We start from the raw sequence: 18,681 nt of genomic DNA on the forward strand, positions 1-18,681 counted from the left end.
TGACCTACCAACACTTAGGCTCACATTTCTAGCCAACAAGGTTTCTTGTAACCACAATACTATTGTACTACAATGTTGGTGCATAAAACCCTGACAGCTGGAAATCTGAGCCTAACCAGCATCATTTTTTACTGACAACCTATAATGCCCTACTGTACTCTACAAACATCTTACAGTCGTTGACCAACTGACAATCTATAAACACCCTACTGTAATCCATAAACAACTTACTGTTGACCAATTGACAACCTTTCAATACTCTACTGACAACTTACCAACACCCTAATGTAATCTATAAACAACCTACTGTTGACCTACCCACAACTACCAGCACCCTACTGTAATCTATAAGAATACTGTAGACCTACCTTGTTCAGGATAGATTTGCTTTGATTTTCTATAATATTAAATGGATGTTATTCTTGATAGGATAATCTCGTTATTGTTCATCATCAAGCGTCAAAAGTAAGTGAATAATCCTTTGATAGTGTTATACACACTTACATGTGCTCTCTTATTGGTTAAAAGCTATGCTGTATTAGTGATTAAACCATGGCAGTGATGCCATTTAACAAATTTACGATGGTTGAGCGTGGTATGTCCTCTTATTTACCACGATATGACGTCAAAAGTTGGTCAAAATGTTATGGACTCACGAGGCGTAAGCCGAGTGGGTCCATAACTAATTTTGACCAACGTTTGGCGTCATATCGTGGTAAATAAGAGGACATACCACGCTCAACCATCGTAAATTTGTTTTTTACTACAAAACTCTAGGAAATAGACTGCACGAAATCTTGCATGACGCCATTTGTTGGTATGGCCTCTTATTTACAACGTTTTTTAACCAATCAGTGCGCGAGAAAATTTACAATTGTGGTAAAATAGGGCACTCTACCTGCTTTACGAAGAAAAGAAATGACAAAAGAAAACAACATTGAAAACCAACAGGAATAAAAAAGAAAGAGATAGAGACATGCAGAGAGAAAGTAAATGCTTTAGCAAGAGAGTCCTGAAGAGGGGGGGGGGGGGGGGGGGGGGCAGTGCTAAGCCCATGCACCCCCATTTTTTTACAAATCCCAAATCCCAGCATCCAAATCCAAAATATTTTTCTTAAGAAAATTTTTACATTCCTATTTTGTAGTTTTTCCCATTCCCAGTGACCTAAATCCTATTTTCCTAGGACAAAATAGGCAAATGCCAGATTCCATTTGACTCCTTCAGGATCCTCTAGCAAATGCGACAAACAATTATTACACAAAAAGAAACAAAAACAGATTATGAACTGATGACTGCTGATTAATGAATGTTGGATACAAATTTTTTTATGTGATTGATTCTTAAATGTATTATATCCAGACCTCAATGTTGTTTGACGTCAAGCTTGGTGGTGAATTCAACGGCCAAGTTACATTTTACCAACCTGTTCTTGCACCTCTTCCTATTGAACAGGCTGTCATTAGAAACGGTAAGTCATAGTGTTTCTTATCATCATCATCAGTGTTGTCATTATCATCAATATTTGAGAAAACTGGTGTAGTGGAAAGCATTTTATTATAGAATACCGTGGGCGAAATTGCTACAACTTTGGGTGCAGATGAATCGACTGTGGGCAAAACTATTAGCGGGAAAATGATCAGTTACCCACCGCTATCACTGCAAACAACAATATCATCACCCTTACCAACAAGAACAACATCAATACTACACCTTCACCATAACCATCACCACAACCCAACAACAACAACAGCAGCAACAACAACAACAGCAGCAGCAGCAACCACACCATTGTGATCACTTGATATCAAAGTTTTTATCGAATAGTACTCCTTTTAACCTGGTGTTTTTATGACAAACAATGTTACTTCTGTTTCAGCTTCTTCAAACAATGTTCAAATGCAAGATTCTACCATAGCCAATGTACTATGTGAAATGTGTATCCTTTATTCCCTACAAGTAACTGTGATCCTTGAGTGGTGTGTTGTCTGTTTGTTTAGACAGATTGTATAACTCTCCCTCTTTACCTTGGGTGTAAAGTTTTCGCATTTCAGACCATGTGTCTTTCTCTTGAGAATAAGATTTTTTTTCAAGTCCTATCCCTATTCATTAGTCCTCACAACCATTAAAAAAAGAAATGATACTGTAGGGAATGACATGTGGTCTGAGCCAAAGAGATCTATTGAGAACACTATGGTATATTTTCTTGACTCACTGAAAACAAATTTTCAGATTCACAAAACTGGATAGTTTTCCAGCCAAACATAATAATAGATGCACGACTAGGTAAGTAGTTTCTACAACACAGCCTTGCTTGAAAAAAGATAATTCAATAAACCAGGAAGGTGAGAGAACCTCCCTGAATGAAGAGACAGTTTTAACTTTAATACTTTGGTAAAATGGGAACGGTGTCGTATGTGAGTAGAGTTGTCTGTTGGTTACCCTGCAAAGTAGGCGTTCTTGTGGGTTTGGGGAGAAACTGCGGTTTTGGGGGAACTTTGAAAATTTGGAATGAGCAAAAATTGAAACTTCCTCCTCCCCCCACGTTCCCTTTTTTGCTAGGTCCCATTTTTCTTGTGGGCACGTAGTTGAATCAGGAACCCCAAAACCCGATTCTTCCTCAAACCCATCACAAGAACACCTGCTCTGCAGGCTATCTGTTGGTTCTCTCTTGTGCTTTGAGGGGTTTTCTCCTTGTTCTTCAGTTTTCCTCCCTCTGAAAAAAACAACTTCTAAATTCCAATTCAATCTTAGGAGATCTTATTTTCAATAGGGTTAACCTCTTATATCTCCTTTTGCACTACTAATGCTCATAAATTGTTGGGTTTTTTTTCATTAAAGAAAACTAGATTTTGGTATTGAGTTATATTCTTTTAAAACACTAGGTTGTTTATGGGAAGTTTTGCTTAAACTTGAACCACTGGTTACTATGATTCAAGACAAGGTAACTAACAATTTATTTAGATACATTTTTGTCACCATACCACACCTTCAGTGCTGGGCTGTAGCCAGGAATTTCTGAAGGGGGAGGGGGGGCATAATCAAAAATTCACTATATTGTGTGAGAGCCCCAAAAACGCCTAACTTAACAAAAATTTAAAAAAACGGCATTTCATTTTAGGTTTTAATTTGAAATGATAATAAAAAGAAGAGCCGCCATTTTGTTGACATAAAGGGGGGAGCTCTGGCCCCTTGGCTCCCCCCTGCCTACGCCCTTCAGTGAATGTAGTCATCATCCTTAGAGTAGAACTACTTCTCCTTTGACTCCTCCTCATCGACAGTGACTCGAAGAATATAGTCAATTCAAAAAACGTTGTCGTCGACCGGCTCAAGCCTACGCGACTGGACCGAAAGGAATATGGGTAAAAATCACTGAAGCGGTTAAATATTCATTCTGAATTAATTGTTCCCGCTAGGAATAAAGATAATAATGGCGAGAAACAATCCATCAAATGCATGTCTTTGGGTTTAGGGAAAGAAAAACAAAGTAGTTATGATTCAGTTCACAATTTCGAAAATATGAAGGCATTAAAAAAACGTCTCCTTCGACACTTCCCGCTCGCCTACGAAGGTTCGTGCTGTAAACCAGGCATAACTAGTCAGATAAAATTATGCAGTCAACTCGGCTTCAATGATTGCTACCCAGAGTTCCTTTCGGTCCAGTCGCGTAGGCTTGAGCCGGTCGACGACAACATTTTTTGAATTGACTGTATATACAGTGCTTACCCAGGCAGTCTGGCACGCAAGATTAATAGCTTTATCATTATTTCTGTTTAGGGGTTGTTGATTGACTTTCTGCTTCTCAGACGAGACAGTAACATGGTCATTTTAGCTGTATTCAAACAAGGTAGAGTATAGGGAATGGATAAAGATGAAACATTTTTTAAAAAACATCTCTTAGAGGAATTGGTACTCAAAGGTTATCGTATCCATAGTCCCAAAATTTCATGCTCAATGAATTCATTCGGTCAGTCTGTCTGTTGGTCTGTCCGTCCTTCCGTCTATCTTAAAAGTCTTCCAGCTGATCTGTGAAAAAATGTTAGCCAATCAGAATCGAGAAAATTTGCAAAACTGAGGTGTCACTTTTCCTCTTGAAATTAGGGATTTCCAGGCCGCCAAATGAAAAAAATAACGTTGCTAATACGCTCTTGATCGGAAATTAATTTTTCCGAATTTATTTCCAAGGGTCTTTCGCCCGGAATAACCTCGTTCCCAAGCACTATAACTTATCTATATTTCCGCTCTTGATAACAGTGAAACAATAATTCATGACTTACTCCGACGAAGGACTAACGTCCGAAATGTCTAGTTTCACAATGCTTTTTACGGTGATTCAATTTATCTACAAGATCCTACAATAATTCATGAGTTTTCTATTTTTATTCCAATACTTTTCGCAGCTCAATTTTTGCATGTTTCACGACACCACAGTTTTGCAGTGACGTCATTTCTATCTCACCATTTCAGATCAGCTGGTTGCTTTATCCATACATACATGTGATTTTAATTGAGCATGTGCTGTTTTATTCCTAGCCCTGATTCCTGGCCGACAGTCTAATCTAACTGTGATAGCTCGTATGTTTGATAAAGTCAACAAAGTCTACCGCGCTGTCTTGGACAACGAAAATGTCGCCTCCCAGGTAATAATTAGTTATTACAAGACGTGATTGTATAGTAATAATAGATAATAATAATAATAATAAATTATATTTTATATAGCGCTAATTCCTTTAGTTCAACAGCGCTTTACAAACATTAATCCTAATGTTATGAGATATAAAAATACATGAAATATTCTGAAAAAACATGATTAAAAACATTTTATTTATTTGTTTAAAACACTGATATAAACATACTCAACGATGATATTAAACATTTCACAACATATTATAATCATTCAAATTGCAAATATAAACTGATATAAATTGATATCAACTTTATTAAAATAATATGATTTTAATTATTTAAGAAAAGCTTGTTTAAAAAGCCAGGTTTTTTACTATCATATAGCTTCTTATTATATAGACATTATGCATCAGTAAAAGTAAACCCCGACCCCCATGATTCCATGCGAACCTGCTTTTCGTCATACATATATTTATGAAGTACTTTGCAACGTTCGTTTTTAGGTAACAGAAGGAGGCAGACAGACTCCTACTAAAACACAGGTTACAAGGTACGATACTGTTACAGGTTAAAAAACATATAAGTTGCTATTGATATCAAATAGACAGAACACATGCACAGTTGCGTAATCGGTGAAGCTAACGGTCGCATAAGGTGTACTATATTAGGGAGGTAACTTCTTTGACTTATAGATAAACGGACAGTACTTTCCCCATAACAGTCTCTGTCTACTCAATTGTGTAGCGTTGGTGCACTTTGAATAGATTACATCACGTGGGAATGGTAACATGGGATACGGCTACGGTTTTTTCGAATTTTTTTCCAAGCTCTAGTGCTGTTTCTCGTTCAAACGAGAACAGCTCCATTGTTCGTCTGTGGTATTATAATGAATTGTACTGTTTGTTGTTTTCCAGTACCCAAACAGTCGTTAACCAACACGATATGTACACCCATGTGCTATCGATGTTTGTCGATAATAAGGTAACTAATGATATTGAATGATATGTACCGTGCCGTGCCGTGACAACATGATATGTACACTCATGTGCTATCCATGTTTGTCGATAATAAGGTAACTAATGATATTGAATGATATCTACCGTGCCGTGCCGTGATAACATGATATGTACACCCATGTGCTATCGATGTTTGTCGATAATTATTCATGCTCTTACTAGTTCTTAGACTATGATCACTGCACGGCTAGTGAGTGGGAGGCGTACGCTCCTTCTAATACTCTAGTGTGGTATGAAATATAAAGGTCAGCCAGTAGCCTGAACCCCTTTTATTCGTTTGCGTTTTTTTTTCTAAGGATATCAAGTACAAGTTCATGGTTGCTGTTCTTGTAGAGTACATACGATCTCTCAACCAGTTTGAAATACACCCTGAGGTACGTATTTCTTCTAAACATTCAGGTTTGGTTCAGTATCGATCGTTTTGGTCTCCGCCAACGATGCGAGCGAGGGGCTTTTGACGAATCCAACTGCCCTGTCTTCTGATTGGCTAATACAAATTAAGATGGTTCCATGGAATCCGGCACAAAGATGGAAGACCAGATGCTGATTAATTTTTGATCTAGCGCCACGCCCAAAAATGATTAATTCCAGTTTTACAACAGTGAAAATTATTTTCTCTAAAGAGGCAATGAGATGAAGAGTAAGGGAGGGGGGAGGGGGAGGGGGAGGGGGGCGGGGCGGGAGGCGAATGTTTATTCAACTGTTTTATCTTTTGAAGTTTGACCTAGCCTGCTACGACACACCCAAGTTATCTTAACTAGATTAACGTCAGAGATGTTCGTTTGTTTGTTCCAGCATTATCTGTATGAACTAGTCATCAACCTACTAGTTGCAAACAAGTGTTACTATCAACTCCATCAGGTCAGTACACATGAAAAGACATTAACTTTAAATCGGTTGATTCAGTAATGCTGCCTTCTCGAATAAATCCCAAAGACGTTTTTAGCAAAATCACTACCCAACAAGTATGAAAAGTGCTTCATTCGTTATTGATTTCCATGCTAATGTGAGCTACGCAACGAGCAAATAAAGTATTCGATGGTCTGGCCAGTGAATAGATTGGTACGGAAGCCAAATATCCAGACGTGTGGCGGGAGTTGTTATTGTGAATAATGATACTTTGTGTGAGCAATCTTATTGGCTGAGCAGTGATCTCGCGCACTGTGATTGGTTCAATAGCTGTCGTCAATTGCGCACCATGACATTACCGATTACCGTATATCTTGCCTTGACGCGCCACAGTCATACGATATCAACTTAGTAATGAAAATGATTCCATACCTTCGAGTTAAACTTACGTATGATGAGTAACATACTTTTTGTGGCTTCTCTTTTCTCTGCAGTTTCTACAGTACCACGTGATCAGTGACTCCAAACCCTTGGTAAGTGATATTGACGTACTGTGACGTATTATCCATTTGTTTTACGTAATTTGTTGATTGGCTTATCGAACAAAGCAAAAGCAATATATACAGCTATTTTAAACACGGTTGATGAAGGTTTTTGTTGCATGTTGTATCTTGCATGTTGCTCGTTTCTTTCTAAGCTTGAAATGTATTATATCCATATGTAAATAATTTCAGCACAAGATAATATGCTGGGAAAACGTGTAGCATAAGTTTTAAAATATTTCATATCGTTGTGACCATTCGCTGCTGGTGTTCACATTACCCATGGTGCATTTCGGGCTTGGTACAATAAACGTACAAAACCTTCACCAACCTTTTTAGAAATAGCTGTATTTGGAAATTACCATATTCTTGATTGTTACAACATGAAGTATTCTTTTTTTAATGTGATTTTTTGGTATTATTCCAGGCATGTTTGATGTTGTCACTAGAGAGTACCTACCCACCAGCATACCAGCTGGCACTCGATATGCTCAAGGTATTAAATGGTTCACTGTACCATCATAAACACTAAACCTGAATAAAACAATTCCATACAAATTACTGGTCTTCACAGCCGCCATATTCTTGGAGTGCAACCACATGATCAAAAAATCTCTTGAGATAAATATAACAATGAAACAGCCGCCATCTTGGTTAATCTAACAAGTGAAGCTTTATGAGGAATGCTTTGTATAGTCAACCAACATGGCGGCTATGACGTAACATGCACCCAAAGAATAGGTAGAATTTTTAAAAAATTGTAATCCGTATAGTATCAACCAACACGGCTATGTCTTTCGTTATTAGATTCTCTTGGGAATGGTTAAATCACACCTTGTAATACTGGGATGCAACTGGGTAATACGTCCTGTGATATTCCTCTTTTCGTATTCCTTTTTTTTTTTTTTTTTCAATTTCTCAAATTATTTTTCAGAGGCTGAGTACGGCGAGTGAAGAAATTGTTGAAGTTCTTCTTTCAAAGTACCAGGTAATATTTATCATCAGGTTTTTATCCTAATTGGTCTTCCTGTGGTAATACGTGTTTTTCTCTCTCATGTAGTTACTACCTGCTCTACGGTACATCAGAGCCATCGGAGCCGAGGATACGGTATCGCCTCGTAAGTTCCTTGAAGCCGCAGAAGCCTCTAAAGAATCCATGCTCTTCTACACAGGTACGCGTCCTATTGGAACTATACACTCATTATCCACTAATCAGGCACCGTTCTTTTTTACGGGAATGGGGGGGGGGGGGGGGGGGGGGGGGGGAAGGGCACTTAAAGGATATGTAGAAGATGAGGCACACTTCCTTCTAACATGTTCAAATTATATTGTAGAAAGTGAAAAATCTTCTGAATAAGATAAAGGAGGCAGTAAACTTTAAATTCGAATGGTTAAGCGAAGAAGAGAAATTCAATGTTATCATAAACCCCAACAAACCAATCCAAAAAATAGTTGCTAAATATATACATGACTGTTTTAAAAAGAGGGATAATCTAAAGCAATAAGATATTTGACAAATAATTTAACTTGTTAATATTTTGGTGAATAAAGGAAAAGACATATATATATAGATCGATGGGCGGCGATCGCTGATACTATTATAAATAAGAAGTCAATATATATTAGTCTCTTGAATTATTCTATATTTTTATTGGCAGCAATCCAATGTAAATATGTTAATACGGAGCCAATAAAATACGTCGTCTTGACTTGTCTTAAAGGATATGGCATTGAAGCGAGGGCCACCACAAAAAAATTAGCAAAATTAAGCTAAGAACAATTATTTTTTTAAATGTCCAGTTTGAACAGGGGGCCACGTAAAACAAATGCAGGTTAATAAGGGTTCATTGATTGAACGTCCCCTCAGCTTATGGCTCTATTCTTATTCTATTTTTCTAGTGTTCAAGTTTTTCGAGCAACGCAATATTCGTTTACGTGGAAACCCTGAGTTTGCTCCAGGTGAGACGAGTACGTTATTTCGAATGTGTGGTTTATAACCGTGTGGCAACCGCCAACCGGTTGGCTCAGTTGGTTGAGCATCGGACTTTCGTGCGGGAGGTCGTGGTTCGAGTCCCGGCCGGACCAACACTCAGGGTCTTAAAATAACTGAGGAGAAAGTGCTGCCTTTGTAATTACATCTGCAAATGGTTAGACTTTCAAGTGGCTCGGATGACCACTTTAAATGGCAGTCCCGTCTCTCCACACTCATCACTAACCAACATAGGAGGGACGTAAAAGAACCACTGAGGACGTAAAGAAACCCTGGCAGTGACCACCCTCAGTGCCTACACTTCATATTAACCATCTCTCATGCTTGTAAATTGCACAAAAAACAATCTGTCATTCACAACTCAATGTAAAGCGCCTTTGATTATATTCATATAGAAAGGGCGCTATATAAATTCATAAATCATTATCATCATCATTAATTCTTCGCCAGTGAAATAACAAAAGGCACAATGTTGGTTGATATACTTAATATTCTCTTGTTGATAAAACAAAAGAACTCGTCGAAAATCATGTCTTAAAATTCAATCAAGATGGCGGCTATGACGTCATGTGAAAACGAAGAATAATCGCCTTCCATGTGACGTCAAAGCAGCTCAATTTGGAGGACAAAACAAAATGAGAATTTGGAAACCTATTGTTGTGTCCTCCAAAATGAGCTTCATTTCGACGTGCTGCATTGTGACGTATTTTTTTCATGTTTAACTTCACAGGCGAAAAGTGCGAGATGTATGTGAAGAAATTCCAGGAAATGTTTGGTAGCACAGCGTAAGAGTAGCGCTCCTAAGCTATTCCTGCATCAGATATGTCATATTGATGAAACACTTCAGATCATTGATGCCTTGAAATCCGTATTATAGTCATGTGATCTATCTAGCTCACACAGAAACCGCTCAAATCCATCCAATACTCCATTTTAAAATTATCTGTGTGCAGGTTTAGACTCGATTTGTGTATCGAATATTCATGTGTTCCAGTGAAAATCCTTGAGTTTCAGTGTTACACTGAAATGAGGCTAGCCCTGAGTAAATGGTCTTTTGAAAAATGACTTAAAACCAAATTGATATTAAAATTGAGTGAACTGTATAGCACTGCAGAAAAAAATATCATTATTATAACTTTGAATTAATGCACTAATAAACTGTTTGAATCTCCAATGAGGATTCGAATCGTTTAAACCTTTGAAAAACAATTTGTGTCTACACGAGAGATTTTTATATCTTATTTGGGTTTTTTCCCGTAATACGGGCTGATATTTTACGAGTTGCGAATGTATTTTTCCGAGTTCCGTAGGGACGAGGAAAAATACGAGTAACGTACCCCCTCAGACAGTACCTACACAGCACGTCGATTTGAAGTGGAAAATAATCTAGTCTATGTGCACTGCTTTCAGTCTTTGCTATTGTTGTGCTAATTTGATAGATCGTAGTGGAAAAGAACTTGGACTTCCCAGACACTGACAAGTCAAGCCCGGTTGGCAGGGTTAGTACATGGATGGGTGACCTAAACATTAAATCAACCTCTACATTTTTGCGTTTTTTAGTTTTCATGTTCATGTTCTTCTTCTTTTGCTTTATTTTTTGTGTGTGTATGTGCAGGAATCCACGTATAACAAGATAACAAAATAGACACTCTAAAAGTTGGTTAGTGCTGAATGTCTGCAAGTCTTTCTCATACTGGGGACTGTAGAGGCTTTGCACCATCACGTGATGGCTACCAAGACAGGAGGCACAACAATAGTCTTTTTCCCCTGGGAAACTGAATTCTTCTTGTTGCATAGCTTAGATATTATCAGACCTTTAATTGACTTACTCGCAATAAGAGCTACTCTTATAACAATTTCAAGTATTTAGGTTTTTAGAACTAGTATGGACTCTTTAGACGTCTTATCCTAGCCAATTCCAGCTATCAAATTCCTTACAACAAATCCATGCAGACCGTTGTATGGTCCGTTTTTTCAGTTCATGGATTGCACGATACGCTTGCGTCTTCACTGTGGGAACAGTCGTGAGATCCCCATCCTCGTTGAGAGCAGTATTGGAGTTTGCTTTCGGATCCACTACAACTTACATCGTCCATCCATATTGTTCCAGATCCTTGTCCATAGGCAGCACTATGTGGAGCACTGCTTGCAATACTGAATCCAAGTTGCCTACATACTACAAGGGCATCGCTCATGCCCCAACTATCGTCACAGACAGTACCCCATGATCCACTGTAAAAAACCTCAACACGTCCTGCATAAGGGCTGCTACTTCCAGCAAGCCGTATGTCTGTGGCTATGATAGGTAAAACAATTAAGCACAAAAATATGAAATCGTTTTACCGCGTAGCATACATAACCTGGCCCAAATAGCCGGCATCAAATACAGCAAAACAAACAAAACAAAACAATACAAAATAAAGCAAAACAAAAAGCAACAACAAAAGGCATTTTAAAATGAAATGAAAACGATATTTCGATGAAATGTTCAAATTTTCTTAGGAATGCCAAAACCAGCTATTAAAGCTTACGTCTACAGCACTATCAATAGAGAGTTTTAGATTTACGTTCACGGCAAACGTGAAACGTCAGTTGACCAGTAAAAAATTCTTTTCAATGACTGAAAAAGAATCGCAAAAAAGTCCAAGCAGTAGAAAAACAAAAGAGTATTTGCGCTTGGTGAGAAGGTTTGTAAATAGTAAAGTAAAATACAGGAAAACTATGAAAACGTGGTCACGTTTGCCGTTTGCGGGGAGAAAAAAAAGTCAATCTAAAACTCTCATTTAAATGTTTTTAATTGGCATGCAAAAAATGACGATTTTTTACTGAAAAACTTAAATCTAGAATCAAATTATTATTTATGTAGCTTCGATCTTTTTCTTTTAACTTATTACCTGAGCAAACGTGTCCATTTCCATTGTAACCAGAATTACACTGACAAGTAAACGATCCCACGTTGTTAGTACAGTGAGCATTTGCATGGCAAGTATGAGTACCAGTAGAACACTCGTCCACATCTACAAACATGATATTTAAATTAGTATGGAGCGTTTGTATGCCTCTTCATTCACCAGTGTATACAGAATACATGTATAAAAGAGAGTCGATTGACCCACAACAGACCACTGAAGAATTTGTTGCATGTTGCATGTTGTTTGCCAAGCTTGAAATGTATTATATTAGTATGAAAAACGTGCAGGCATAGGCTGCATGCGTTTATATGCAGGCCCGTAGCTAGGATTTTTGTTGGGGGGGTGCTAATTTACAAAAAGTGGACCAACCATATACTTTATTTTTTAAAAGTCCCATAGGACGCATAGGTATAGATAAATTATTAAAGTAAAATTGATTTTTTGTACTTAGTTTTACGTGAAAATATCATACCAGCCAAAATCTCACTTGCTTAAAAAGCGGACCTTTAGCTTGCGTGCACCCCCTGCCCCCCCCCCCCCCCCCCCCCCCCCCCCCCTAGCTACGGGCCTGATATGGTATCTGACGAATCTCTAACTGGTCAAAAAGTCGTACATCTAAGTAAAGGAAATTTTCATATCGTTGTGCGGACCTTTGGCTGATTGTATTCACTGCGCCCATTCATATGCATGTACCTATTGATGGTTTTCACGGCGGTCATGTTGGAGGAATTTAACAAAAGATTGTCAATGAATTCTTCTGTTATATCCTCCAACATGGCCGCCGTGTCTTTTGTTATTTAATTCTCTTGGGAATGGTTGAAAACCATCAATACACAACCCCCACTTTTTCGAAATAGCTGTATCAGTTGACAGATTTCGAAATATTGTTTAGACGGACTTTGAGAAACAAACACTGCGATTATGTTCAATTTTCAAAAAATCTTGGATCGAAGTTACCTGACTAGGAGCAGATATTTTGATATTTTGATGATTATAATTAATAACTTTCAAATGGTGCATGGGTAAAACTATACAGTATTTGCATGACAATTACCATCGCAGTTGTATCCATTAACGACGTAGCCTACTGGACACACGCAGGTATATGATCCTGGGTTGTTGCTGCACATTCCAAGACCAGGCTGACATTCATTTGTCATCTCTTCGCACTCGTTGTAATCTTTATCACGAGAAATGTATAATAAACATGGTTCAGATTTAACTATTATTTAATTATATACTTTTTCATTTACAAGCTAGTTTAGACTCTTCCGCAGTCTCTCGCTCGTCCGTTCCGTCTCCACGCTTAGAGACTGTAACGGTACAATGACCGAAAGGACTTATGGGTCCCGAAAACTTGGACCCGGCGTGCTTTGGGAACCAAAATACTCTCTACAGTCTCTCTCGTTTTTGCTGCCATCTTGGAAATATTGAAACAAGAGAGACTGTGGACGAGTATTTTGATCGATCCAGGCAACCCAGTATACGCTCCCGAACATTCCGCGCGAGACAAAAAAAATGACGTCAAACGAAACCAAGTAATTGCTATGTCCAGTTACCTTTTTTGCAGGTATAATGTGACAGGCCGCGCAAGTGACGTCATTCCACTGATACCCATGCCCCAGCCCTAGAGTATGAACACAATCCTGGTCGCTCTGGTAACCATTTGGCTGGTTTGGCGCCCAGTAAGTGAAGTTCACTCGAGCCCCGTCAATCCAGGAAAAGTTTCCTTCGCTCCAAATATCCTGCAGTCCAATCCATCCAGTGTCGCCGCCGTGTCGATGTTGAACATAGATATTCTCTTCTTTGTTCATGATGCTGGTGAGGTTAGCTTTCACATCTAGACAGCTTGATCGTGCTGCCTGCCATGACTCACAAGACGAGCTCGTCATGTAGCAGAAACCATTGAAGTAGGTCCAGCCTTCTCCGCACACATCTATTCATAATTAATAATAAAGGTATGAAATACTAACTTTGATTGTAGGGTAGACCAACCTGTCTTTTTCAAAAATAGTTAAATTATGGAACTTAAAATCTTTGCGTTATCCTTCACTTCTTTTTTAAAGAAGTCTGTCAAACATGGCTGGAAACATCCACAAATATTTCAAAGGTGTTGCACACAAGTGTAGCTAGGAATGTTCAACGGGATTCCTCATTGAAACTCTAGTTATCCCCTCCCCTCTTAGGAATGTTTGCTGTCGAAATGAACACTGATCTTGTTAATTCAATGTGTTAAAAAAGATGGAAATAACGTCTCTTTGCTAAGAATGTATGTTATTTGGTATAGTATTTATGTGGTCCCTTTTAGCATAAGAACAAACTAACGCTACTTTGATCGAAAAGCGTTTTCACTCACGTGACAGGGCAGCCATATTGGTGTACCAAACAATAGAAATTTTCTGCAGATACAGATAGAAAATGTATGGTTTTGGTACACCAAGATGGCCGCTATGAAGTCACGTGAAAACGCTCTATAGCAAGGAGTTTTTGGTAAGAATACCTGATAGCACGACATACTGGACAGTCACTGGATCGAACTGATCAACATGCAGCTCCTTGATGCAGACTCTAAAGCTATCAGATGTGATTTCCTAAAAAATAATTACGCTTATTTTTTAATGTTTTATCGCACATTTTACGCTATCATTTCATTCTTGTTTATTCTCGTGTTTCTTCACTCTCCTTCTTTTCGTTCATTCTTTCATCCGTTTTTTTTTTTTTTTTTTTTTTTTTTTTGCTTTCGCCCCTTTTTTTTCTTCGCCTTGTTCATTCCTGTACATCTTCTTAATTTTATATTTATATAATCCAAGGTAGTTTACCTCAATCCAGGAGGAGATCCCATTGCATTGTGGGTTTTTACGTCCAGAACCTGTGCGGTGAGTTGCGGTGACCATGACCAGTGGATTCCTGGTGTAATTCCTGGTCAACTGAACACTCTAAGGAAAAACATTATCAATAAAAACAAACAATAGGAAACTAGTGTTAGACATTAATAATTGTTTATATACCTTGCAGAAGGCGAAGTTATCCGATTCCAATGGAGTGTAATCATTTGCAAAGTTAACACTACCGTGAGCAGAGAACAATGGGCGATGCAAAGTCTCGAATGCCATTCAGTCCTGCACACAAAAACAACTGCATTAAAACCAATTAGTCATGACAAAAAATTTCCCCAGATCCTCTCTAAATCGTGAACCGCTTTGGCCAAGATTGAGGTCTGGTTAACCGTATGACTATTGCAAGGTACCTACCACAGCTATTTCTTCATGGACGCCATCAAAGTTTTGCAGTTCTCTCAGACAAACTTGAAAAGAAGAAGCACTGATATCTTCCACCCAAACACTGGCAGCATCGTGTTTTAAACCACTTCTTTGATGCTGAAGAGTAGCCAGGACCGTTGGAGCACCAGTAAACTTACCCTGTAAAGTCATTTGGAAATCAGTTTATGTCATAAACCAGAGGAATGTTACAGTGGGTTTTCTATGGTCCGAATGAAAATACAACTATTGGTAGGTCTGAATGCATCGCGTTACCAGGAGCTTTTGGTCTACCTGGTCAGTAATCAATGAGAGAAGCGCATGCCCTGTGAAAGATGTCAGGGTCAAAAAGCTTCATATGCAAACACCAAGTAGAATCTACAAGAGTCGGTGAGATAACTACATGGTCCAGTAAGAGGATTACTGTCAAGTAATACTTACACTTGGCAAAGAAATAGTTCTACAGGTTGTACCAGTCCACCATTTTGTAAAGCGTTTTCTTCCGGTAACACCACCGTTCGGCGCTCCTTGATATCCTATCCAGTCAACCGATGCAATGTCATTCGATGGATTATCATCCCTACCGGTCCGCATCACGCACATCGTGAAGTTATTCGTGTTCACGTTCTCTGTCCACGTGACTGTTGCTTCGTGTACCTTGGATGACTGCGAGGAGTTTACATAATTCACAGTCAGCTACACGTGTAAAGGTTTGTTAGGATAAAAAATGTAGGGTTTGAGGGAGACAGTCTCGCATTGAGAATCTGACCATGGTAAGTTTTGAGGGCCAAGATATTGTCTGCCTTTGTCGATCGGAAAACCTTGAAGAGAGAAAAGATTTGTTTAGGTTTCGTTGAGAAATAATTTGGAAATTTATCTTTTGGTCATGGAATTTAGCGGCACTCTCAGAACCTGTGCTAAATGTGGTATTCGCGAAGTAAGAAAGGAGGGTAAGGTATGACGTAAATGTTGTTACCTTGGCAACCCCCAGGATGGTAATAAGTAAAGTTTCCCCTTATTCTACAGATTTCTCTCTTCATGATGCACATGTTATCAAATGATTGGCCGTTGGTTGCACAAACAAGGTCTTCATACGTCGGGCACTCGGAAATGCATACACACCGAGCAACTTCTGGCAACACTGCTTCACAGTTGGCAAAATAGTCACATGTCTTGTTGATACAAGGATCAAGATCTGCAGGGAAAAATAGATAGGTCTTATAGTATATTCTAGAGGAGCACATGTTTATCAGCATCTATAGTCATCATCATTATCATCTAAGTGACATCATTATAACCGTCACCATCACCTTCTTAGTGACATCATTACCATTGTCATCATCATTATCATCATCTTCACCGTCTTAGTGACATCATCACCATTGTCATCATCATTATCATCATCTTCACCGTCTTAGTGACATCCTCATCACCGTCACCATCACCGTCTTAGTGACATCATCACCATTGTCATCATCATTATCATCATCATCACCGTCTTAGTGACATCATCATCACCGTCATCATCACCGTCTTAGTGACATCATCACCATTGTCATCATCATTATCATCATCATCACCGTCATCATCACCACCACCACCACCATCATCACCATCTGAATGAATGAATAACTTTGTAAAGCACTCAGCTGAAGCTGATTTCCATTGAAGATGTGTGATGAATCTATGGATAAGTATTTAGTAATCTTTACCTCCAAGAATAAGATAGTCAACACTGACTGGGTGGTGTTTGACGTTCAGTCCAACCAGATCTTTCACACATGTCTTGAAATAAGTTGTTGTAATTTCCTATAAAGAAAACGAGAATGGATTCTAAAACCAAAACTGCCTATCTACTGGAATTGATAGTTTATGTACCGCAATGCAATGCAGTAATTGTTTTTGACTCATTTTAGCCGATATGCCGCAGGGATTGATTGCCCAGTCTCCCCTTATGACAGAGGTCCATTACTAACGCCCTTGACGCGGACATTAGGGGATCGAATTGGAGTTTAGTAATGCATTTTTGCGGAGGACTGGAGGAAAATCGGAGAAAAATTCCTTGAAGCACACGAGAAAAGCAATTACAAGCAACTCCACTATATGTAATTAATGGCGGATCTGACGAACAATCTCACGACGGAGATGGCTCGTAGCCCAAAATGAAAAGGTAATGCACCTTTTCTGAATGCCCTTGAATGACCACGAAACAATCACTTCAAATTGAAGTCGAGGATAGACTTGATGTGTTCACACATTTACTGTATTTTATCACTGAAGTTCACCCTCAACTTGAAACCATTGTTCACTCAAGTGTATACTGGGAAGGCCTATTGATTATGTTTAACGTAAAGAAATACATTCAAAAGAAACGGATGAATTTTCCAAGTGCTGTTGTCATTCCACATGCTGCTTCTTACCTCGTTCCACACCACGATAGAGTTGTGTTCTGGAGGCACGGCGTTTACCTTGCTGCTATCATACACGTGACTTGGAGCAAGCACAATAGAAGGGGGAGAAAAGTAGGGATTGCTGAAGTTGACAATCTGAAACAAGAGAGAGTAACCCGTATCATATCAAGAAACCATGCAGTTGTTAATGTATTGTAGAGAAGGCACGAATCCAGATCAAGAACACAGCTAGCTACTTGGCGCGCGCAAGCTGAAAATTTTACCTCATTATGAATTGCCTTAAATCGAAATAGCCTTTAACTCAAGTTTAATCATTATATCTGAGTTAGTTCTAACACTAGATATTCCTTATAATCATTATTGTTTATGGCTATTTTTGACTAACCTGTGATAGACGAACACGGTCGCACTGTGTACCAGTCGTCCAGTCATTAAACCTCGCACTCCCCTCAGCTATTCCCGGTTCAGTTCCTTGATACGCAAGCCAGTTGACTCTCACTCTTCCATCGAAACCAGAGCCACTCTCAACTATACACACTTTGAAACTACTTCTTGACAAGGACTCGGTCCACGTGAATCCTGCATCGTGTACACGTGATGAGTTGGAACCCAGGCTTAATGACGTGAACACTTTCACAGAGTCACTTCCCGTGAAGGCTGATGGGAACGTTACAATCTCGCAGTAAAAGCCATCGATGCTTGACTGCGCTATTTGAATCTTTCCATGTTGTATCCCTATAAGGTAAAAGTAGTTTTTTTTACTTTCTCTTGAAAAGAAAACAATTTCCGCCAAAACTTTTAGCAAAGCTTCTTTAAGTGTAAACAGCTATTTTTGGAGAAGGGATCTTTACGTTCTGTAAGTCCTATCCATAATTAACGAATAAACTGTCTTTTAACATAAAATTAACACCAAAACGTACGATTTTATGTCTTACGACTTTTAAGGCAAACTGGTCCCTCGGGTTCCGTCGTCTTTGTAAATATAGTTGGGTACTGTGGATATTTTTTCAGACACAAATGATTCATTAGGGTGTGACATTAAGTTTCTCTGCTAATTTGTCAGTACAATTTGTTTCGTGTT

General features: G+C 38.7%; 2 protein-coding genes across 2 annotated transcripts in view; one reads left to right on the plus strand and one right to left on the minus strand.

Annotated features, from left to right (window-relative positions):
* The window catches only part of LOC116303881 (regulator of MON1-CCZ1 complex), a 15,600-nt gene extending 5,406 nt beyond the window's left edge, over window positions 1-10,194 (plus strand). Inside the window, exons 11-27 of the mRNA XM_089033242.1 lie at window positions 430-465; window positions 1,360-1,468; window positions 1,877-1,936; window positions 2,230-2,283; window positions 2,883-2,941; window positions 3,775-3,844; window positions 4,531-4,637; window positions 5,127-5,173; window positions 5,538-5,604; window positions 5,936-6,013; window positions 6,435-6,500; window positions 6,983-7,021; window positions 7,458-7,526; window positions 7,965-8,018; window positions 8,091-8,202; window positions 8,930-8,989; window positions 9,751-10,194. Coding sequence (XP_088889368.1) covers window positions 430-465; window positions 1,360-1,468; window positions 1,877-1,936; window positions 2,230-2,283; window positions 2,883-2,941; window positions 3,775-3,844; window positions 4,531-4,637; window positions 5,127-5,173; window positions 5,538-5,604; window positions 5,936-6,013; window positions 6,435-6,500; window positions 6,983-7,021; window positions 7,458-7,526; window positions 7,965-8,018; window positions 8,091-8,202; window positions 8,930-8,989; window positions 9,751-9,809 — 1,146 coding nt within the window. The 3' untranslated portion in view covers window positions 9,810-10,194. The remainder of the gene's footprint in view (window positions 1-429; window positions 466-1,359; window positions 1,469-1,876; window positions 1,937-2,229; window positions 2,284-2,882; window positions 2,942-3,774; window positions 3,845-4,530; window positions 4,638-5,126; window positions 5,174-5,537; window positions 5,605-5,935; window positions 6,014-6,434; window positions 6,501-6,982; window positions 7,022-7,457; window positions 7,527-7,964; window positions 8,019-8,090; window positions 8,203-8,929; window positions 8,990-9,750) is intronic.
* A 624-nt stretch (window positions 10,195-10,818) lies between these two features.
* Window positions 10,819-18,339, minus strand: LOC116303884 (uncharacterized; the record flags this gene model as incomplete). Its single annotated transcript, XM_089033407.1, is given in 14 exon segments — window positions 10,819-11,316; window positions 11,915-12,037; window positions 12,987-13,112; window positions 13,492-13,509; window positions 13,512-13,868; window positions 14,433-14,523; window positions 14,752-14,868; window positions 14,941-15,051; window positions 15,184-15,351; window positions 15,631-16,010; window positions 16,166-16,384; window positions 16,902-16,998; window positions 17,610-17,735; window positions 17,986-18,339. Coding segments are annotated over 14 exon segments (2,604 nt in total), but the record flags the coding sequence as incomplete, so codon positions are not given.
* Window positions 18,340-18,681: the final 342 nt, after the last annotated feature.

This window comes from Actinia tenebrosa, unplaced genomic scaffold (assembly GCF_029948245.1).
Source record: "Actinia tenebrosa isolate PJP-AT-01 unplaced genomic scaffold, QUT_ActTen_1.0 PGA_scaffold1__47_contigs__length_23844297, whole genome shotgun sequence".
NCBI classification, from domain to species: domain Eukaryota; kingdom Metazoa; phylum Cnidaria; class Anthozoa; order Actiniaria; family Actiniidae; genus Actinia; species Actinia tenebrosa.